We start from the raw sequence: 22,905 nt of genomic DNA on the forward strand, positions 1-22,905 counted from the left end.
TGCCACTATGTAAAAAAACTTTTATTTTAACACCACAGTCTGTGCTACAGATGTCAGCAAATATAATCTAATAATACTGTTGTTTTGTCAGCTGTTGAGTCAGTCAACACAAACAGCAGCCATTACAAATAATGAAAATTACAATCATGTGCACAGTGAATATAGAGGAAAGAGTTAAATACTTGTGGTTCACAAAACACAGTAGGGTAATATTGATTAACAAATGCAGGGTTCACTGACAAACAGGTAAATAAATGCAGCAGGCAACAGACAGGTTTCCAAGTTACTGTTCAGGTGTCTCTGCCATAATGTAAGAGATCAATCAAGCAACTATCACAGTTAAGACTTCTCAATTTCAAGTTACATGCATTATGGCAGATTTGTGAGTTCACAATTGATAAAACAACATGTTTTCTAAAAAAAACCAAAAACTTTTCACAAAAGTAAAATTCACAATAAAGAGGTGAGATATCTTCATTCCTGTAAAAAATCAGAAGCCAATAATGTGGCGTCTGGCTCGGAGAAACCCAAAGGAGTCAGAGTTCCAACAGCAATACGCATCTACCGTAGCTGTCTATGGGAAATGCGAACTTGGAGACTGCAAGATGGAAGATTCCCCTCTGTTGTCCAGCTCGTTTTGTAACCTGGTGAGATTAGATAGCTCCTCCAGCTCCTGGAACTGTCTGTCAGTCTTGTGGCTGACCAAAGAGCGGTAGAAATGCACAGCAAAGACTATGAAGACTAAACCAAAGGGGACCATAATAGAGGTGGAGGTAATAGCAGCAGCCACACCGGATGAAACTGTATTATTGCTGGACTTGTTGGGCTTCACAGGCAAAAATTTGACCCAGCAGAGTAGGACCACCTCAGCCAGGAAGAGCAAAGTACCAATAACAGTAGAAAAAGCCCACGCAAGTTCAATGTGCCGGTGCATTCGCTCGTGTGGAGACTCCTTCACAGAGTTGAGGTTGTGGACGTTGCTGACAGCTTCTATATTGGGCAGAATGCAGGTGCTAACCATCAGAGCGAACAGGTGAACAGCCACAAGTACAGTGGTGCAGGCACTGAAGGCAATAAGGAGAGCAGGTGGGTAAGGATAGCTGTTGTCTAGCTGCACTTCTACCATAGCCACCTGCAAGGAAGAACAGGAAGGAAACAGCTTTTACACACGTGTCAACACTGTATGATGTGACTGATTTCATCCACAGAGGAGCAATAAGATTTTAAGGCAGTGTTACCATAGCGAATCCAGAAAGCAGAGCTGATGTCCGGCTAGAAGCCTTCAATTTAGCCCGGCTCAGGTAGAGCTTCCTCCAGGACAATGCTTGCAGTGAATGCTCGTTCAGACTCATGTCGCGCTTTTCAAAAGACATGGACGAGCAGCGCTGACGTAGTTACCTTGTTACTGTGGCGGAAAACGACAGAAACAAGCGGTCAACATGCTAACAGTGTTAACACTTTACTGAAACATTTAACCTCGCCAGCTGACGGAAGTGCGGAAGCTATTTTTTCCCCCTCCACTAGTCTCCGGCGTGTTGCAGAGCTGTACTGCCTGCACCTTACACTACCCACAAGTCAGCGCGCTCCGAGAGGAACATCCGCTAACTCACTGAACTGTCTGTTGCGTTTCTGTACGGGGCTACGTCATGGGTGTATCCATGGGCTACGTACAGAGCTTTACTATTTATTACTTTGGAAAATGCATGTGTTGATTCAGTGACTATGACAGGAATCTCTGTTCACAGTTTTAGTTAATTTGCTTGCGCTTTGACCCGATTTTATATTCACAAATCCAAATTCTTAAGAACAAAGCCAAACTTTTCAGAGCTGGCTGTCCATGTCAAACAATTTCTTCAATATCTGACAAACCTATCTGCACAAACAATAACCTGTTAAAATGTATAACCACTGTAACCTTTACAAGATTTTTATTTAACTATTTTTATTTATTTTTTATTACAACCTTTAGTCCCCCTGGCGTGTTTGTGATTGGAGACTCAAATTATATACACAAGGTGCTGTAAACTTGTTATATACTTGTTTCAATAAAGCTGTTTAAAATAATGATAATAATAATGATAATAACCTTATTTATTTATTTTTTATAGATTTTTATTTTTATTATAATTATTTAATTTTCAAATTATTTTGAATATTTATTTGTCTCATTGCATTGATGTATTTTGTTTACATCCCCTATTTTCTTTATATTTATACACTATTTTTGTTGTTTTTTAATAAACAGTTTTATTGAAACAAGTATAAGTTTCCAGTACCTTGTGTATACAACTTGAGTCTACAATCACAAACATGTCAGGGGGACTAAAAGGTGTAATAAAAAATTATAATACATATTTTAAAGCTTACATTGGTTTTTATGATTTAACAGCTTTTTTGTTTGTACATTCAGATATTGAAGAAATGTATTGTTTGATATGGACAGTCAGCTCTGAAAAGTTTGGCCTTTTGCTTTAGAATTTGGATTTGTGACTATAAAATTGGTTCAAAATAGTAAATAAATAAGTATTAAGTAAATTAACCAAATAGAACTACGAACAGAGATTCCTGTCATAATCAGTGAATCCTAACAATACATTTTTCCAAAGTAATGAAAAGTGAGGGTACATATATATTTCTGAGCTCCCCACAAAAGGTACAATCAGTGCGTTTCTGCAAATAATTAGTTAGCACTCTTGTCTTGTGTTGTGCACTTGTTTGTGTCTGACGTAATATATACATTTTTGTTGAATAAAGTTTTGTATTAAAATAAAAAAAATAAGGAGGCCTTTAGTATAATGATAATAATACGACGTTCTGTGTGTAGTAAATGTCAAAAAACATGTTCTTGTCAGTTTGAACAGTTGAACGGACTACTGCACCGCTCCACGTGACGCACGTTACGTGCAGCATACAGAAAGTAAAATAATCACTAAAACAATGAATGAAAGTGGATTAAAAGCAATTTTTTGTGATATTGGCTAATTATCGCTTGTTCTTCGTTCGCACAGCGCGCTCAGCTATTCGATAACAGTGTTAAAACGTGCGTATTGTTTTGTTTACGCCTGTGAACCGAACATTACTCCGTCTGTTGTGATTAATGTCGCCTATGTGTAAAAGCAGTTGAGGAGCAGGGAGCTGACATGCCGTGACGTCGTCCAACAATGTTTTGGTTCCTCGCGATGACGTAATACACAAAAACATGGTTCCCTTGTTTTGAACCTGAAAAGCGTGCTAAGTGTTTCTTTACCTTTTACGGCGCATGAAGATGCTTTCCCGAAACTGAGTGGCTGGAAACCATCCATAAGAGACGATGGCTCAGGCCGCGGAAACGTGTGCTGAATCTGGACGCAGGCTGGTGTGTAACTGACCATCTGCCGTGTTAACGTTAGCTTATGAAGCCAGACTGGCAGCGAGCTAATTAGTTAGCTAAGCTAACGTTCGCAACTGCAAACGTTGTGATGTTTGTCAGGTCACTTATGCTGTTAAACTTAGAGCCTTTGAGAGAAAATGATAGATATTACAACCTTAGATTTTACAACTTCTTGTGTATTTTGCAATAGTTCAGCGAGCCTGCGGCACTTACAACATAAATCAGCATCTATCTTTAAATCTTGCAAACATTTCACATTTAACGCCAAGTTAACAGTATAACGTACCGACAGCCTCTCTCACAGGACATGTGTCGTTTAATGTTTACTATATTTGACGTCACATTTAAGAATAAATAATGCAACGTACTATCAAAAAAATGTGACCACTTGCTCCAGTTTCAAAGTTAGTAATAAGATTCATGTTAAATCATTTTGACATCAGTCACTCTGTCTGTTCTTGGAGAAAGAGAGAGGCCATTGCGACAGAAATAAAGGGGCTGCTTTCCACTGCGTGTTGCTATTATGTCATGTAAATCACCTCGTTTTCAATGACAGCGCTCCATCTGCCGGAGGATGTACGACGAAAACGAGGATTTGTCTGATGTTGAAGAAATGGCAAACATCAGAGGTTTCAGCGTGGAGGAAAAGCTTGTTAGTAGCAGCTACAGTGCAAACTTTGTCCACTTGATGGAGGGTAAAGGTAAAGTAGGGCAATTTCCTTTCGATTAGCTATTGTTGCTGATTGATATTTTATATTTTTACAATAAAAGATATGCAGTATGCATGTCTTAACCATCATAAATGTTTTACCTATAAATGCTTTTGTCTCAAACACTCACTGTTTTGCAGACTTCACTTATGAATATGTGCAAAGGGAGGCTTTAAGGATCCCACTCATTTTTAAAGAGAAAGATGGACTAGGGATCAGGTGAGAAGTCATTTCTGTGTAGCAGATGGTTGTCAAGAATAATCGTTGACAGTGCTCAGGGTGTTGATTGAGTCTGCTCTATATTTGTTGTGCATTTATGTTTTTAATCATTTGGCAACACTTAACACTGGTAACAGATCAACTGAGTGACATCTGTCCCTGTCTTATATTTACATAGAATGCCTGATCCAGAATTTACTGTCAGTGAAGTTAAAGGCTTAGTTGGTAAGTAGAATTATACACACACACACACACACACACAGGCTCACACTAAAACACATGCATAAATGTTTACTGATGCTGCAATTAGTGTCATTAAACGTGGCCTGAACGAAAACAAAGCTAAAGCGTATGTACATCTAGAGGGAGGTTTAAAAAAGTAAATCTCGCAGCCATATTTACTATCACAGCACAGTTTGTGGAAGAAAAATTAGCAAATTAACCTATGGTCAAACTGACCTAACAATGATTGATTGTGTAGTGAAGGTGGGACAGCACGTTCAAAATACTTGTACTCTATGGTCAGATGTGTCAGAAATTGTAAAGAAGCACTATTTTTAAGTTTATTCATCAAAAAACTGCTGATATTTGCAAAATATTAAAGAAGAAATTGAAGAAGGAATATTAAAGAAGAAAATTCAGCAGGAGAAATTGTAAGCACCAAAACTATTATAAATAGGCAAAAATAATCATGCAGATGGAAATCAATTTATAAAGAGGCAAAGTTTGTAATCACAGTATGTTTAAATTACACACACACACACACACACACACACACACACACACACACACACACACACACACATATACATATATATATATATATATATATATATATATATATATATACATACATATTGCTAGAATGGTATCATTGTTTCTGTTTTTTGTTTTCTCATTTCTGTTTTTTATGGTATTATTTAATTAGTGAACACACATTTCTATCAATCTGTCTAATGTCTACCTGTCACTCTTTGTCTGTTGCCTGTCTTATAACTTTTTTATGTGTGATGGATTATTATAGTAGTTGTGTGTCATCTTTCTCATACTGTGGGGTGTGCTATGTACTCCTTTAAAAACTGCTTCCATCTATTATCTTGCACTTTTTGTCCATTAATATGATATTAAAAAGTTATGATCAGACAATTTCCAATTATTTTCATATGTATTATATTGTCAAGCTTGAACGGCATGAAGTTAAAACATGATTGGAGTGTAGTTGCTCCATCTAGTGGGGAGGATGGTAAATTACATGCAGTTCATGATGAAATCTGTCAATTGTCAACAATAAAAAAAATTCTTTGTATCAATATAACAATAACATGCTAGGTTGTTTTAGACAAGCTTAGAAAAAGATGGAATTAATGACAGTTCTCTTTTCATTTCATTTCAACTTGTGTCCTGGTTGTTTGCTCTCAGGCAGTCGTCGGTCTGTGGATGTAATGGACGTGAGCACTCAGAAAGGCTCTGAAATGAGCATGGCTCAGTTTGTGCGTTATTATGAGACACCAGAAGAAGAGCGGGACAAACTCTTCAATGTCATCAGCCTAGAGTTCAGCCACACTAAGCTGGAGAACCTCATCAAGCGACCCACAGTGGTAACATAACATGACACTCTCTGTATGATGTTATTAAATGTTTCATGAGGGTCACAAATCTGACGCTATATCAAAAGACAGCATGACTAACAACACTGTAATTGATGGCTAAAAATGCAATTTTGAACACAGGTGGATCAAGTCGATTGGGTGGACAACATGTGGCCTACTGATCTGAAACAAAGCCAAACAGAAGCCACCAATGTGATCTCAGAGATGAAGTACCCCAAAGTGCAAAGGTATGATTTAACTGGAATGTGTTTCTGTTTTTGACAAAATTCTCTTTAGAGCTGTGTGTCAGTTTATCATAAAAAAAAAAGAAATGTTCACAGCAAGACAAAGAAAATACTTGAAGGAAATTCCTGCTCCCTTGGCAGCAAATACAATTCCTCCTCCCATCTGAATGTCTCAGCTATCGCTCTATCACTGTAGAGTGCTGCATACTGTTGGTGTCATCTACCTTCTGTAAGTGCTCTTGATTGTTGCTAGGCAGCAGAGTTTCACGGTGGAGGATGGTTTTATAACAGCTGTGGTCTGACTGCACACACACCTCTCAGCCAATCAGCTGTCAGCAGTAGTACATAGCTAGCAGTCAAAACCAATTGTGCCTTTCCTTTTAACCTCAGTCCCCTTTATTTCCTCCCAATACACAGAGACACTACTAACCCCCCCCCCCCCCTCTGTCTGTCTGCTGACTTATATTTATCTATTCTATTTATGTTTAATTGAATGATGTGCATAGAGGTTCGGTAGGTGTTGATGGCAGGTTGGTCTTGGAAGGCTTCCCTGTAAATTGCTACCTGTCACAATATTGCCTGAAATAAAACTAGATGCTGTATTTCACTCTTTACTGGCGTGTAATTAATGTGTCATAGAGAAGCAAAATATTGGACATAACGATATGTTTATATATTTTGTAGCCTTGTTTATTTTCAGAGTAAGCCTTGCTGATTTGTCTTTTTTACCAACATTTACAGTGTAGTCATTTTGAAAAAATGGTTGAAGTCATTTTAAAAATGTGTCATTATTAGCTTTCTTTGCTTCACCATTTTCTGTAACTCCTGCAAACTCACACACTCTGACTTTAAAGCTGCTCTTATTCATATCTTATATATTAGCAATGGATCAAATTGTTATGTTTTATGTGAAAGGGGTTGCTCATAGTGACAAAATCACAAAAAAATACCACCATGCCTGCAGTACTTCTCAGCTCTGTGGAACATTTTTGTCATCTTTCCGCTAATTGTTTTGGTTTTCTGGCCCACAACTTTACTTGTTTGATTTGTTCTCACCACTCTCATTAGTGTCCAGCAGCAGCAGGCAACTATTTTTAGGGAGAAAACAAACTCTAAAAACTGACTGACTTGCCTAGCACCAAACAAAGTTAGTGACAAACTGTAGAACATAGTGGAGCATTTAGCAGCTAAAGAGACAGATATAATTCAGAGGGAGTTGGTGGAGAGCCAAAAGCAGAGAGTATATTGGATTTAGGTTTGTCAGCCATAAATCATGTCAATGCAGGAGAAAGAGGCGTGAAGATTAGTAGCAGAAAGAGCAAATCTATTTGGCATAATGTTACCTTATTCAGAACCTTAACTGACTTATCTTGACATTTGCTGGTAGGTTGTTAAGCTGTTCAGACTGGCTGACTATCTCTCCAACATCTCTGAGAGAGATGCTCCACATAATACTGTTGAAAGATTTCCCTGCAAATGTTTTTTTTCCTGTTTACTCCTGAGATTCTTTTAAATAAATAGAGCTTCTTCCTCTTATCTTCTTCCCATCTAGCTAAATTACTGTACCATGTATGCCCCTTGGAGTGCTAATCATTCTGCAGTTATTCTGTCCTATTGTGAACAATTTTCTATGCTGTTGTGCCTGTGTGAGTGATTTCTAGTGGTTTTCTATGGGGTAGCTTTTATTTAGAGTAAACAAGCGAGATTACTTCTGCTTTCTAATTGGTTTAGCTGTTTTCCTTTTTTAGATATTTTTATGGATGTCTCATCCTTACTGTCGACTTTTTAAAAGTCAAATGTTATTTCCTTTTCCTCTCTAGGTATTGTTTGATGAGTGTGAAGGGCTGCTACACAGACTTCCACATTGATTTTGGAGGCACTTCGGTTTGGTATCACGTATTCAAGGGACAGAAAGTAAGTATCTGGTATTTAGTGTCATAACCCATCATTCATCAGTATTTTTTTCATTCTTCAATATTTCTCATAAACCTCAATGTTTCTCAGAGTTGATATTTCACCTAAAAATGACTTCTTCTCTGCAGGTGTTCTGGCTGGTGCCTCCAACCCCTCATAACCTTGCCCTGTTTGAAGACTGGGTCCTTTCAGGCAAGCAGAGTGATATCTTCCTGGGAGACCGAGCTGATGGATGCCAGAGAGTGGAGCTTAAGCAAGGATACACCTTCTTCATCCCATCTGGTGTGTTGGCATGGTTGTTTTACAGTAGCCAGCGGGAACAGATTAGCTGCCACTTCAATGAACCGCAATGCTTAGCTTTAACTGATCATTATATGATGTATTCAGCTGTGTGAGTTTGCATGGATCCTCCATTTATCATTCATCTCTTCACATACTTGTACTTGTTTTTTGTAATTAAGGGTGGATCCATGCTGTCTACACTCCTGAGGACACACTGGTGTTTGGAGGCAACATTCTGCACAGTTTTAACATTCCTATGCAGCTTACCATCCACGAGATAGAGAATAGGACTAAGGTAGGAGTCTGCACTCTCCCATGTGTGACTGAACTCTGATCTGCAATGCAACACAGGAAAGTCTACCTGGGATAAATTAATCTCTCTGAGAACTAGTAGAAAGGTGAAGAGTTTACCTGCAAGAGACAGGAGAATGAGAGATGTGGTGGAGGAGGAATCTGGTTGAGATTGGAAGAGAAATAAGGGGAAAAGGCTCAAAGGGCAAATATTTGGGAGTGACAAAATGACAACAAATATGAATGTAAAAGTCAGGAAGCCCAAAAGGACTATTTTTTAAAAAAGCAATTTAAAAAGCAATAAATATTTATTTGTTAGATATTGGTAGCTTGTGAAGGAAACTGGCATGGAGAGGCATTTGCTCTTAATATATATTTTTTTAAAAATGTAAGTCATTCAATATGCATATTAATATATTATAAAATATACTTTGGTAATTAAAAAAACAATATTTTATGCCACTTTCATATCAGTTTATGTGTAGATTTTGGATATGATAGGTTTCCTGTGGTATAAATTGTAAGAAAATAACTTAAAAAATACATCGGCGTGGTGCACTTTGTGTTACAAGCAAACTGTTTTGCTCATATTTTTGTGGAAAAAGCAATTTCTTCTCTCTAGTAGGATTTCTAGATTGAGTTTTGTTTTAATATTTTGTGTGATCAGTACATTAGCATCTCTAAAGCGGTATTATATCAGAATAATAATAATTATGTCATGCTCCTATAGCTCTAGTTGAATGTAAGCCTACCTGATTTTCGTTGCGTTTCTGAAGAGGTGTGCATGTGTGTTTGTTTGCATGAGAGGACAGTCTCTGTAGTGATAGAGCACAACATATTGCTAGGAGTACAAAACTCTGAGGCTTTTCATCCCTCTACACTGCTGTCAGTGATACTCGCACATGTGTAAAAACCCAGAGAGAAATTTGGTTAAGTGTATACATACAAGAAGTCTCGCTGAGATAACAGGGTGTGTCTTAATCCCACATTCTGATTACGAAATCCAGAGCTTTTGATTACCTCACATTCAAGAATTTAGGTTACAAAAAAAAGCCAACAGTAACCAGCTTACCTGAGTACATGTCAGTATACTTAGACTGAAGTGTTTTTCAAGGTTGCACTGATGGTAGTTATGCCCCTGTTTTCAGGTTCATTCCAAGTTTCGTTTCCCTTTCTACTATGAGATTGGCTGGTATGTCCTGGAGAGATATGTGCACTGCCTGACCAAACGGTCCTACCTTTCTCAGGAGATCCGTAAAGAGCCTGTAGTAATGGGTGAGTAAAAATAAGTGATGCAGCTGTTTTCCAGCATGTCCATGGATACTGTTAAAATCTGGTTCTGCAGTTATAATTAGCTCTCTCAAGTTACTAACTGTCTTATTGGGTGTTAATAATGAATAATATTTCTGATCTCCATCTGTCCTGCTGGAGTTTAAAAGGCTGTGCAGAGACAAACACACATACACACTTATTTCTGAGACTAGGATAGCAAATACTGTTTGTGAACATTAGCTTTAAACACAAGAAACTCTGTGAAGTTATTAGAAAATAGCCAGACTCATCTTTGGTGTTGTTACTGCGGGAGGACCCAAGAACAAAGCCTCTTTTATTAAAGAGAAAACATGGTTTTAAATCTTAATTCTCTGTAACTTCAAATATTTAATAAATAAGCAACACTCAAAGTTTAAGTTTTGAAAAAAATATGTATTACATATACATCAAATGTGTATGTATATGTAAGAATATGTATTAAAATATGCATTCATATGTATTAATGTGTAAATATGTATATGGCAATACATATTTACATATATGTATTACATGTAAATATGTATTGACATGTTGTATGAATCTGCTTCATCAGGACTGTGTGTGGGAGGGTTTGATTAGATGTGAGTAATAGTGATCTGGGAGCATTTAAGCAAACATTCCCACAACTGTCATCAAGTTTTGTTTGTTTAATCCTTATTGGTGAACAGAATACCAAACCAGTGAGAAGAGCACTGACAAAACATAACAAAAAGTGAAAATACCATCACATGGAATAACCAAATCCATTCTAACTTTGGCAGAAAATTGTGTGTTCATACAGGACCTCATTACCCAGAGTAAGAAGTTGATTGAGAAAATAAGTTTCAGGGCTTATTAAAGTCTAGCTAACACATGTTAATCTATGAATGTAGCTACACATGTAAGAATATCACCCCAGATGCTCCTAAAGTATTTTTTTTAATCTTCCTGCTCATTAGTATTGGATATACACAGGAGGGGGCTTCACAGATTACCTGCTGTGTTTCAATCAAACATATCATGCATGCTGATTCAGTGCCACGCTTGATCAATCTACCAATACAAAGAGAAATACAACATGAAGAGACGTGTTGAGTCCTTTGAAACAGCTGTTTTTTTTCTCAATTTCAGACTACGAGACAAAGGCAAATACAGAAAGCCCCTCCTCTGACTCACGGAGCCAGGACATGAACGAGGACTCGTGTGAGACTCAGGTCAGGGATGACCAGGGCGAAAAATCAGAGAGAGCCGGTCAAGATGGCCCCTGCTCGCCTGACAACGTGAAGGGCCAACACCTTAAAGCTGTTCTATCTGTCGACTCCGAGGACAGCTGTAATCCCGGCTCCACCTCTCTAGATTTCCCCAAAACCCCCTCTGACTCTCCAGCCTCAGAGTCTCTGAATAAATGGACTCACCTGACAGAGTTTGAGCTAAACGGGCTCAGGACGCTGGTTGAGAAGCTGGAGTCGCTCCCTGAAAATAAGAAATGTGTCCCAGAGGGAATAGAGAACCCACAAGCCCTGCTGGACGACATGAAGGTAAGAAACAGCATGATGACAAAGTAAAAAGTTTGTCTCAGTTATGACACAGTAATTTACATGAAAGATGTGACTCAATAGACATGACACAGTTCTACTTTTTGTTTGCTCTCTGTGGCTATCTAGGTTGTCTTAAAAGAACACGCTGATGACGACCCTAAACTCGCGATCACTGGAGTTCCTGTGGTTTGCTGGCCTAAGAAAACTATAAAGGTAAGAATATTTCAGCTGCAGTGTGATGCTTTCCAATTGTTTTTGCACCAAACATATTTATTTGGGGCTTTCAAATCAAGTCGATGAACACTTGATACACACTTGATTTTGAGTTAATAACTTATAATAAAAAAATAACTGCAGTTATCCAGTGTAAAGTGAGCAGAAGTGATCCTATGCACCTTTCACTTGGCTTTGTGGTGCAAGAACATTTTTGAACTTTCTACTGTCTACAACATCAACAAAGCCATAATAAGTATTTTTATTTTTATGGATGTATATTAAGGATGTGTAATGTTAACTTCAGTACAAGAGTGCTGTTTACTGTTAAAAGGTGTAGCGTGGAGTGAGTGGTGATGATGTAGCCTCAGCCCACTGATGATTCTGGTTACTAGTGGCAGCTTAAAGTCAGCCCACATGCTTTTTGTTTCATATCGTTAAAATTCAGCTGCAAATACAATCTTGCTTCTGTGTTCATTCAGAGAAAAGCCTTGTTTCTACCATCAGTGAAGAATTTCAATTCAATTAAGTTTAGAATTAGTAGCGGACTAGTGCTGCGCTGGTTGGATACTGTTATCGATACTATAGAAGCACTGTCAGAGCCCAATTTCATTTCCATTGATCTGTTTTAAATGTTTTATCATCACAAGGAAACACTTAGAAATGAGCAATATATACACACTGTATATTCTATTGTTGACATTTTTATGCTTGACATCATCCCAGCTTAAACCTCACTGTATTTATCTTCTTTCTTAGTCTTTAACCTCTCGTCTCCTCAATCGCAGTTGTTCTCATTCTCTGTTTTAATCGTTTTTCCTCTTTTGCTCCAACTCCTTCCCTAAAGCAGTCGATGTGCTTATTTGCATAATTTTGACTTAACAGGCTGCAGTATTGACTAATGAAGTAAATAATTAGTTTTTTTTTTTAATAATTTCTTTTCGCTCCTCTTGTTTCATTTATATGACAGCAAGATGCTCTGCAGAGTCAGTATTGTGTTGTCATTAACACAGTTTAGGATGAGCCCTGGATCACAAAACAAGCTCCTAAGGGAACTTGAACTGTTCTCAATTGACCGTTATTTTCTAGATGACATGAAACACTAGATGACTTACACGTTTGTTGTTATACTTCAAGTGTACGTGGGACTCAAATTGGTATCATTAATTTAATTATATATTAACTGGTATGAATGTTTACAGACACCTACAGTCACTGTGTGTGTAGTTTCTGCTTTTTTTCCCCTCTGAAATTAAAACATACATTTTCAATCATATTTTTGAGTAAGTGCAGATGCTCATTAGATGCTCATTACTATATGAATGTGACAGTACAAAATATGTCCTTGAACATGTTAGCCCGTGTGAGACTGTAAAAAAGCTGCAAACACTGGAAGGCTTGAAGTACCTTAGATGTCTACGTCGTTCATCTTTTCATTTCACGGAGTCTTGAGCAGCAATCAAAATCAATGACATTGATGTTGAATGTCAGATTGGCTCACATGGGTTTAGTCACCAAAATGTCAGTTAATTTTGGCAGTCAGCTAACTCTCAAATTATTTACTTATAACTTATACCACTTAACTTATTTTTGTAATACAATGAAAAACTCAACCAGTAAGTATGGTGAATTTACAGGAAAGTATCTTTGTGTCATTAACAGCCTCACTGTTAAAGCTAATAGTTAAAGACGCACTATGGACACCTGTGTGTAAACTGTATAGGCTACTGTACATTAAATCAGAATGGAAACGGAGCGACGCCACATTTTCTACCAAGAAAGACATGAGAAAAAACTGTCATATTGACACTATTTGTAAAAAAGGGTCTATTCCACTTGCATAGTAGACAACTGTATGCTGTTCTAATGGTTTTGTATGAATCATAGACATTTGCGTTGATTTTCATTTTTATCTCCATATCTGGTATGACAAATTATTGAAATGACAGTGTTTATTTTCAAAGTTCTGTTCCCAGCAGATTATAATATAAAAAAACACCAGTTTCAAAATGTGAAATAAATATAATGGTAGTGAAAAATACAGTATGCGCTCAAGTAAAATATAAATTTTAATTAGTAAATTGTGTTTGCATGTGCCACTATATACATACCACCGACTATGTGTATATATTATATATATGATACATACTTTAGTTTTCTAATAATAAGTAATTGTCCCAACAAATGCCTGAACTGTGTTAACAGGCGGAAAAGCCTGAACAGGAGGAGGGAGGATGGGGTGTGTTGTATATGAATGTATGGAAGTGATTTCTTATGCTTTAATGGACCCTCTGGATCACCCCCACCCATCCCTCCAAAGGCCAGCTGCTGGTTGTGCGGCGTCTTTGTGTTTGCCTTTTGTAATGAGATGCCATCTGGCTCTATTGGCTGTGCGGGGCCTGCTCACCTCTCCCTGTGTTACTCATCATGAATATAACCACACTGTCTCTGCATTTTCTCTCCTCATTGGAGGAATGCAGACACCCCCCAGTGCATATTCTGATGCTTAGCAGCCTCCAATTGGCCATGTGCTGTGCAGCACCCCTCCTCTTTTTCCAGGGAGGCGATCCATATTAATGAGGCAGGCTTGTCTGTGTTTCCTACATCTACTTGTGGTATTGTGGAGCTTTGAAGCAGGAGGGAGGGCTGTAGGCCAGACAGCAGTAGCAGGAGTAGAAGGAGGAGGAGGAGACTGCAGCCATGTCAGTTTGCTGTGAGCTGGACGGTGTGTGAAAACCAGCCATGGCCATGTCGCTGAGCGCTGATGATGAGGACTACGACTCAGACTCTGAGCAGGTTAGCACACTAAACCCCTGCAGGCAGGCATAGTGAGGCCACCAGAGGAATGCTTGTACCAGACAGCAGTGTGCAGCATCACAGAGCAGCGAGGAAATGGATCTACCTGAAGACAAATGCATAGATACAGTTTATCTCTCTGCTTGCTCTTTGCTTTTTTTTGCTCTTTGTTTTTGATAGACAGATTTGCTGTGTGTGTATGTATGTGTGTCTGCATGCTTGTGTGTTTTTATCAGGTAAATCCAGCAGTAGGAGAAGGCTGTGTTTATATAGCTCAGAGCCTCAGGGCTTCTATTGGTTGCTTTAAAGGAGAGAAGCAGAGGAATGGGAATTCACATAGATATAGAAGATGAATCCTTCAGGGTTTGATTGTAAAAACATTGGATGCATGTGTTAGAATATGTGTGACAGTAAAACAAAAAATGTGCAGTATGTGTTAATGAGAAAGCAGTCATAATGAAATTCATTTTTGATAATTGTCAGTGTACGTCAGGTTGGTCCAAGATGAGATGTACATTTGCTTACACAGCAAGAAATGCGTTTTGTTGATTTTAATTACCTCTTCTACTTAACTCTGAAGCACACCGCCTCACATCAATTCTGTGGCAGCATTTGGATGAATTACTCCATTTTATTCTTCTGACTAATACCATGAGACATTTTGATGTCTCCTTTTTCCAGTCATGTAAATACACCTGTTCCTTGTGTCATAGTTAAACTATCTCAGCATTGACTAAATATGCTAATCTCAAAGCTAATGTGCAGCATATTTTGAAGTACATGCAAGATATCCAGCAGAGCAGGCTGAGTAACTAGAAAGATTTTAGGTAGTGTATTGTAGAAGCCAAACATGCTTTTATAACTTAACAGTTCTGCATGTACAGTAGCACCAATCTGGACAGATTGTGAATTAATTTACATGCCAGAATACCTGCTTGTATATTCTCAACATTTCCAAACTATGATGTCCATACTCTTAGAAGAGCAACATAGCTTATAAGTGACTGAAGCTGTTGCAGTTTTTTCAGTACACATTCCTGAACAACTTGTGGGTTTCAAAGCACACCATCATATGTAAAATCTGGGCTAAATAGTATAAACTGAGGGTTGGAGTAACCACAATGTGTTTTTTGTCAAATGCAGCATCAGCTTTACTACATATGCCACCTGTACAGCTTAACAGGATAGTAATCCCTCCAGGAACTTGTGAACCCTTTTTTTTTGCCAAGTCAATTGTTTGCACACATGTTCCTAGATGAGATGAAGCAAAATCATATATATACATATACAGTTGTTTTTTTTTTCCAGAAAATGACACACTAGTCTGTTGATGTCTGTGTAGGTCACTACAGTGTTGTGTTTATCGCTGCTGTGGCAATTTGATTTAGAATTTCTTCTGCCTTTCTGCAATCTGTGCTCAATCTATACTCTGTCTTCAGTGTGTGTTTAAGGTGATGCTAAGTATATCCACAGTCATTGATTTCCATTGTGCTCCACGGTAGCTCAAGGGGCTCCCAGACTGTCAATGAACACGAGAGCCTGCTGCTCACAATGTGTCTCAGCTGAATGAGCTCTGAAGTGCCAAGAAATTACCAGTTGGTCACTTGAACTGTCCCTGTTACTGTACAAAGAGGACAGATGTATATTCTGAGTTGTGTATATACTTCTGCTATAGATGACTACAGATAGTACTAAAGGCTAAACTGCAACCAGTGACATGATTTCGATATTGTTGTCTGAGACTGAGAGGCAGTTAATTTCTATGGTAGTGTTGTTGTCAACTTCTCCTGTCATTTAATTCTGAGCATCAGTGGGATATCTGCTTTAGAGATCACCCACTTAGCAGACGGGGGGTGGGGGTTGAGAGGGGATTTAGGGGACAGTATGAACAGCTATCTGAAATCTTTTTCCTTATGTGATTTGTCATGTGCCTCCTACGCCTGTGGTTAAAGCTACAGGTGTAATCAGACAGTAATAAAGACTTTATACATTACAGTGTCGGGCTACTTGATTAATCATAACTGTGATCTGTTGTTTGGTACCTGCAGGACTCGAGGAACATGGTTCTCTAGCTACATAATGTGTTTCTTTCTGCTGGGATATCTGGTCTCATGTCAGTGTTCTACTTGAACAGACCTGCTGTCTGTAATCCCTCACATATACCCCCAAAACAGTCCAGTGCAGCTTGCACCCCCCCCCGCCCGCCCCCATATCTCACTCTAATCCTGTCTGGTAACCACATATCTGACAGCCTATGCCTGTCTATTTCATGTCTATTGTTAGAATAAATTATTGTAATATGCCTAAGATTGAGCCTGCTTTCTTTTTCAGTTGGAGTCTCATTACAGTTCTTATTGGTTACAAGTCTGTGTGTCATAGACTGTTCTGTTAGGGAACGGGACGTGGCTGTTGCTATGCTGACGCTAGGAAAATCTGCACTGCCGATGTAACTAAAGAAATCTGATCTTCCTGTTCCAAGAGCTACAGTCTCTTGCATTTCTTGTTTTTGTTTATAACATCTCGCGCATTGCCACATATTTATCTCACATGGCATGGATTGGCAGTATTTCGACATGTGGTTTTCATGTAAAAAGAAAATACAATGTTGTGGTTGGGTTCTGAGCCTGAGAAGGAGCAGAATGCATAACACAAGAACAATAATGATGGAGATCAAAGGCATCTCCATTACCCAGCTCTATTAAATAGAGCACATTTAATGCGTACTATTGTAAATCAGACTATGCGCCCCCTAACACAGAATAATGGGTCCTAGTGATCCATGTGTGAAATGTAGCCATAAGTGCAGTTTCTCTTTGAAGTAGAAACATGCAAGCAAGTGGAGTGCTAAATTTGGAAGACGCCTCCAGAGACATTCTTGATGTGTTTGTTTTCTCCCGGATCCTGTGCTTTAACAGTCATGAATAATCTTTGTTTATACACGGCATGTTTTGATCAGTTTTATGTTGTGGATATTTATTACTGTGTATGTGTATGGATATACTGTATGGATGCAGGTGCTGTTTCCTTTATGCTTGTGTCTGTTTTTGGAGTAATTAACCCAGAGTCAGAAAGAGCAAAGAGGAGATCAGGCAGGACTGCCTACATCCACCATAACATTGACTCCAGTCTCTTTTTATATAACATGATTGTGAGGGTTTATTGTCGGGTCACAGCACCATTATTAAATGAAATGCAATGTAATTCAGAACATTAGATAGTCTTCCTTTTATTTAATCTTAGATCTAAAAGCTAATGATGCAAGCTTTCTGCTTTTGATATACTGCAAATTCGCCTCACAGTTTTATTACATGAATACACTTGCAACTACTTGACTGTATTCAAGTGGCATTTTCAGTATGTAGCAGCATAACATTGCTTAATATTTAAAAAAAACGGTTATTCCACATCACCAAACTAATTCATCCGACCTCTAGATGCCCATTTGTAAAATATTTGTTGGCTTATCATTTTTAGGGACCTGACACTGTATCCTCTTCATCCTTTTAGCCCCGGCCTCCCAACCGGCCGAAACCTAAGATGGCAGCTTCTCCTGCATCAGCAGTCAAGCTGTCAGCGAGTCGGGGAACATCTGGTGCCAGGAGGAGAAGGACGCGCTGTCGGAAGTGTGAAGCATGCCTGCGCACGGAGTGTGGAGAGTGCCACTTCTGCAAAGACATGAAGAAGTTCGGTGGGCCGGGCCGTATGAAGCAGTCTTGCATCATGAGGCAGTGTATTGCTGTAAGTTCCTCGTTCATAATGTTCTTAATTCATTTTATTGTTAAATACATGTTATTAATGATTGCTTTAAGGGTTGTAGCTGTTCTTTAATTTGAATATTCAATAAGGGTGTTCTATGTGGTTGCTATGGTAACACTGAGTGGTTGCTAGGGAGTGTTTCTTGGCTGTAGTGACACAAGTAGTACTATGATAATGCAAGAAGTAGTAGCAGGAGTGCTGTTAGTACATTAGCAGTAGTCACACAGGCTCATGGAGAGGGAGATAAAGACCGGGGGTCCGTCCCAGTACCCACTTTTGCGGTATTTGCAGGTAGTCAAGTGCCTACTTGTGTGATGTTTTTCTGGGTGATTGCCACAGGGCCCAGTTGCCTGTTAAGACCAACAAGCATGTGGAGGTTTATCAAAGCACACTGGCAAATTCTTGGTAAATTAAGGCATCCCATGATTTGCGCAAATACATAGTTCAGTTGAACTCAGATGTTGTTTTTGGTGATTTAATTTCCACATAATGAATAAATAAGTAGGATCAACCACACAGCATTAGCTAAGTACATTTATAATCAGTTTTCAGTGAAAAATAAACAGCTTAGAGGAGAAAAACAAATAAATAAAGCTATTAAATTGAGTTATCTAGAAGTAGGTCTATTGTTTATAAAGGAGACATAATGCGATATGGATATTTTGAAATATTTATATATGGATCCAAATATAGATGTTCTCACAATGTCATGTATGCAATATTATTTTTATCAGTTTCATCAAGAAGAATAGATTTTAATACTAAGTGATAACCATCTGTGGAGGTTCTGGCATAATTTTGTTGTGTTTGGACATAAAAATATTCAGACTTCATGATCGAACTTCTCAATGTCAGCTGATTATTGTCTGTCCAAAACCAGCTTATAGGCGCATTAATGCTAACAACTGGACTGATGTTGCACAGAAGACTGGAAGTAGTGAATTGTGCTTTTGATACACTTGGCTCTGAATTCTGCTCCGAGACAGTATTTGGGAAAAGTGTGCATCAAGTGTGGGTGTTGGCATTTTTCAGACGTGGGACACACTTATCTACTACCTGGCAGCGTGTTTGAAAGTGCACTTAAGTGTTCAAGACTGCAAATGTGGTTTACGGCTCTCTATAGAGTAAACTAATGAGTGTCTGTTATATTGGGACTAGTTAATGGATGAAAGTGATTTCAGACACAGCCAGACTATGAATGTTTCAGCACCATGGACAGAGAGAGAGACGGGGTTTGAAGATGATGTTTGTGTACCATGGAGAGACAATGAGAACAGGACTTTGAATTATTGACCACAAAAGACAAAGATAGTGAGAGAGATCACTCTTGATGCCTACAGTACTTAATATTCAGAAGAAAGTACCAGTTCATCACAGTCTGCTGTTCCACATAAATCCATTAGTTGGTCGTAATGTATCTAACTTGTCTGCTATCCGACAATCAACAAAAAACACACACAAGTTGGAAGTTGTCACGTTCATTTCATATTGGATTCAGAGTAAATACAATCAAATGCAAATCAAATAAAATTGTAATGTAAGTTATGGTGGCAGACCATGAACTACAAGGCTATCTGTGATTTTAAAGAGGAGCAATGATTCAAGCAATTAAGGAAAACAGTAACAACAAATATACCACTTTGTACAGTATAAACTGACCCTTAACATGATGTAAAAGCCAAAATTCTAAGAATGGACACCCTATACAGGAGCTGCAGGATGCAGTGTAGAGTATGTAACTCAATTTGGAGTTTTCTGGTCTCTGAGTGGAGTCATGTCAGTAAGTTGTCACAAGCCATGACACGGAAACACATTTTAACAATAGTAGTCCTCACATACTGTTTAATTCTTGGGTAGGATACATAAAACATTGCAGATAGCTTACTCACTACATTGCAGCATTGTTATTGAACCGTCTCAGTCAGAGGTGTTGGCAAGCTAGTCTGTCAACAGCAGCCTTATCTTTAACCTTGGTGTGTTTTTCCTCCAGCCGGTCCTGCCCCACACGGCAGTGTGTCTTGTCTGTGGAGAGGCTGGGAAGGAGGACACAGTGGAGGATGAGGAGGAGAAGTTTAACCTCATGCTCATGGAGTGCTCCATCTGCAATGAGATTGTTCATCCTAACTGTCTTAAGGTAAATTACTTAGTATTAGTATTTATTTTCTGAAGATCTAATACCATGAGCTATGTTCTTAGAATGATTCAGCTATTGTTTGTTTTCTTCCATTATTGCCTTTCACTACTTATGGTCCTTTTGTTCAGGTAAAAGATTCAAGTGGAGTCGTCAATGATGAGTTGCCAAACTGCTGGGAATGCCCAAAGTGCAACCATGCTGGAAAAACAGGGAAAGTAAGCATCTGTATAGACTTTATTCCATGTGTCTGAATCATAAAACTGATTTAACAGTTGTCTTTATCTTAGAATCTCAGAACCAGAGAAATAAAGTTGTGCTCTTTGTTTTCTAACCTTTTGGCCTCAAAGCAAAAAAGGGGGCCAGGATTTAAGTACGCATCAAACCTCCCAGGGTCGCTACTGAAAGAACCGCGGTTAAACCGGGATGCAAAGGAAGAGCCCGACCCTCCCATGGTGGCTACAGCAACTGTTACTGCTTTGACGACCACGTCTGCTGTGAAAAGAAAGGCAGACAGAGACGAAATCTCTAAGAGGAAAGATGAAGAGCCTCCAAAGAAACGTCCCCCGTTGCTGTCTCTGGATGGGTCGCCCCGGCCAAGACTTGAGGACAACCCGTTGAGGAAAAAGAGGAAACTTTTTGACACCAATGACGAACCTGTCATTGTGAAAAAGAAGGTAAGACCCTCATCTGTTTGTAATCTGACCAATCATACTGAATAATGACATAAATAGCATAAATAATCACATATATTCTGAGCTGTGACTTGTGATTTATTACACACATTTGATCAAACTGCCAATTAAAGTGTTTGAAGGATGTAAAGGAACTATTTAAAAGAGTGATTGAATATGTTTCAGAATATTGTTTTTCATGTGCTGTAATACATGTATTGCAGTTAGATTTTTGTTGGAAATTAACAAAACAATAATAAGGTTATATTGCAGTAGCAGAAAGCAAATGTCTAACAGCAGAGAAAGGAGGAAAGTTTCAAAAAGCCATTATTGTTCAAATCACATTGGCTAATAAAAATGTTTTCAAGTGAAACGACACCGTAATATCTGCTGCTGGAGTGTAATTTGTTTTAAGGGAGTGTGCTTTACGGACACTTAGCTTTTTATACAGCAAATGATAAACAGTCAGTGTACAGTCTGTGTGCACTGAGTTTCAATAGGTATAAGAAGATGAATTGAATCAGTGAATATTATAAAGGCAGCAGATACAGGTGACCTGAAAACAGTGAATTGATATAGTTTCTCAACCTTGGTGCATTTGCTTGATATGTCATGTGAAGATTTCTCAGACCAATCTGTTTATATTTGGTTGATATATCTTTAATTACAATCATTTATTGGATTAAAACATATGATAATTTCTTGAATCCATAATACAGTAAAATGGAATAAGCAATAACTTAAGTATCACAGTGCTGTTCACACTGATAAACCAACATTTATGATTTCTGATGTTCCTTCTTTTGTTCCTTAGAAGAAGCTTTCAAAACTTGATGATCCCTTGACTCCAAAGCTGTTGCGGCAAATCAAGACCGAGAACGATCACGGCGATGAAGACGATGACCAGGACGATCATGACGAAGACGGGTTCTCCTTGGACAGGATGCATTTAAAGGAGAAAAAGGAGTATGATGATGAGGACCAAGAGGAAGATGAGGAGGAAGAGGAAGATTCGACAAAAGAGAGAGACAGTAGTGCAGAGGACAAATCCAAGGTCTTGTTAAGTCCACTGCTGAGAACTTCAGCAGCCAGAGAAAGCGACCAATCCTCCTCCAACTCTCCCAGAGCTGGACCGAGCAGCGAGTCAGGAGACGCCCCGGAGAGGAGCTCTGCTCAGCTGAAGGCTCGGCATCAGCGCAGACGCCTCCCCAACAAAGAGCTGAGCAAAGAGTTCAACCAGGAGATCCCCAAGACAGAAGACTGTCTGAACAACCAGAACCACGGCGCTGTGAAGACAGAGGACAGCCCAGCCAATCACAATCGACGACCACTGAAGAACGAGGATAGTGTGACCAATCAGAACCGTAAACCACTAAAAACGGAGGACTCAACCACTAATCAGAGCCGGAGGGCCGTTAAAATGGAGGAAGGTGTGGCCAATCACAACAGACGGCCGCTGAAAACAGAAGACAGCCTGGCCAATCAAAACCACAGGCCAGTAAAACCTGAACCTGAGAGCGAAGTAGAAGACTCAAAGCCTAAATGGCCTCTTAATAACGGCAGCAGCGACCTGGGAGACTGGCTGCGACACAGGGGACGGGAGGTTAACGGGACACCACGCGGTTACTCACCTCTGGGCTGGAACAGAAACACACCAATCACACCAATATGCCCACGCCCCCTTCCCTGCCGGTCACCGCCGAAATGTATCCAAATGGAGCGGCATGTGATCCGGCCCCCTCCCATCAGCCCCCCACCCGACAGACTGCCGCTGAACGACGGCGAAGCACATGTGATGCGACGAGAGACATGGATGACGATTTTCAGTCACCTGACTCACAGAGATCTTTGCGTCTGCATGCGTGTCTGCAGGACGTGGAACAGATG

The 22,905-nt window shown here is 39.1% G+C and overlaps 2 protein-coding genes across 4 annotated transcripts in view; one reads left to right on the forward strand and one right to left on the reverse strand.

The window, feature by feature from the left end:
• orai1b (ORAI calcium release-activated calcium modulator 1b) lies at positions 1-3,333 on the reverse strand. Its single transcript, XM_044333995.1, has 3 exons — positions 3,248-3,333; positions 1,239-1,405; positions 1-1,132 (listed from the first exon to the last, which is right to left on the reverse strand). Exons 2-3 carry the CDS (start codon positions 1,371-1,373, stop codon positions 575-577), a joined length of 693 nt encoding a protein of 230 aa, XP_044189930.1. The 5' UTR covers positions 1,374-1,405; positions 3,248-3,333; the 3' UTR covers positions 1-574.
• Positions 3,266-22,905, forward strand: part of LOC122968621 (lysine-specific demethylase 2B) — a 24,965-nt gene continuing 5,325 nt past the window's right edge. Inside the window, exons 1-17 of one of the 3 annotated variants that reach the window (XM_044333985.1) lie at positions 3,266-3,355; positions 3,927-4,071; positions 4,221-4,299; positions 4,478-4,524; positions 5,719-5,897; positions 6,030-6,136; positions 7,954-8,047; positions 8,176-8,329; positions 8,509-8,624; positions 9,769-9,895; positions 11,042-11,448; positions 11,575-11,661; positions 17,965-18,195; positions 20,204-20,347; positions 20,476-20,562; positions 20,686-21,021; positions 21,833-22,905. In XM_044333985.1, the coding sequence (XP_044189920.1) occupies positions 3,311-3,355; positions 3,927-4,071; positions 4,221-4,299; positions 4,478-4,524; positions 5,719-5,897; positions 6,030-6,136; positions 7,954-8,047; positions 8,176-8,329; positions 8,509-8,624; positions 9,769-9,895; positions 11,042-11,448; positions 11,575-11,661; positions 17,965-18,195; positions 20,204-20,347; positions 20,476-20,562; positions 20,686-21,021; positions 21,833-22,905 (3,458 nt within the window). In that variant the 5' untranslated portion in view covers positions 3,266-3,310. The remainder of the gene's footprint in view (positions 3,356-3,926; positions 4,072-4,220; positions 4,300-4,477; positions 4,525-5,718; positions 5,898-6,029; positions 6,137-7,953; positions 8,048-8,175; positions 8,330-8,508; positions 8,625-9,768; positions 9,896-11,041; positions 11,449-11,574; positions 11,662-17,964; positions 18,196-20,203; positions 20,348-20,475; positions 20,563-20,685; positions 21,022-21,832) is intronic. The other 2 variants (XM_044333986.1, XM_044333987.1) reach the window with 2 other exon arrangements.

This window comes from Thunnus albacares, chromosome 18 (genome assembly GCF_914725855.1).
Source record: "Thunnus albacares chromosome 18, fThuAlb1.1, whole genome shotgun sequence".
Taxonomy (NCBI): domain Eukaryota; kingdom Metazoa; phylum Chordata; class Actinopteri; order Scombriformes; family Scombridae; genus Thunnus; species Thunnus albacares.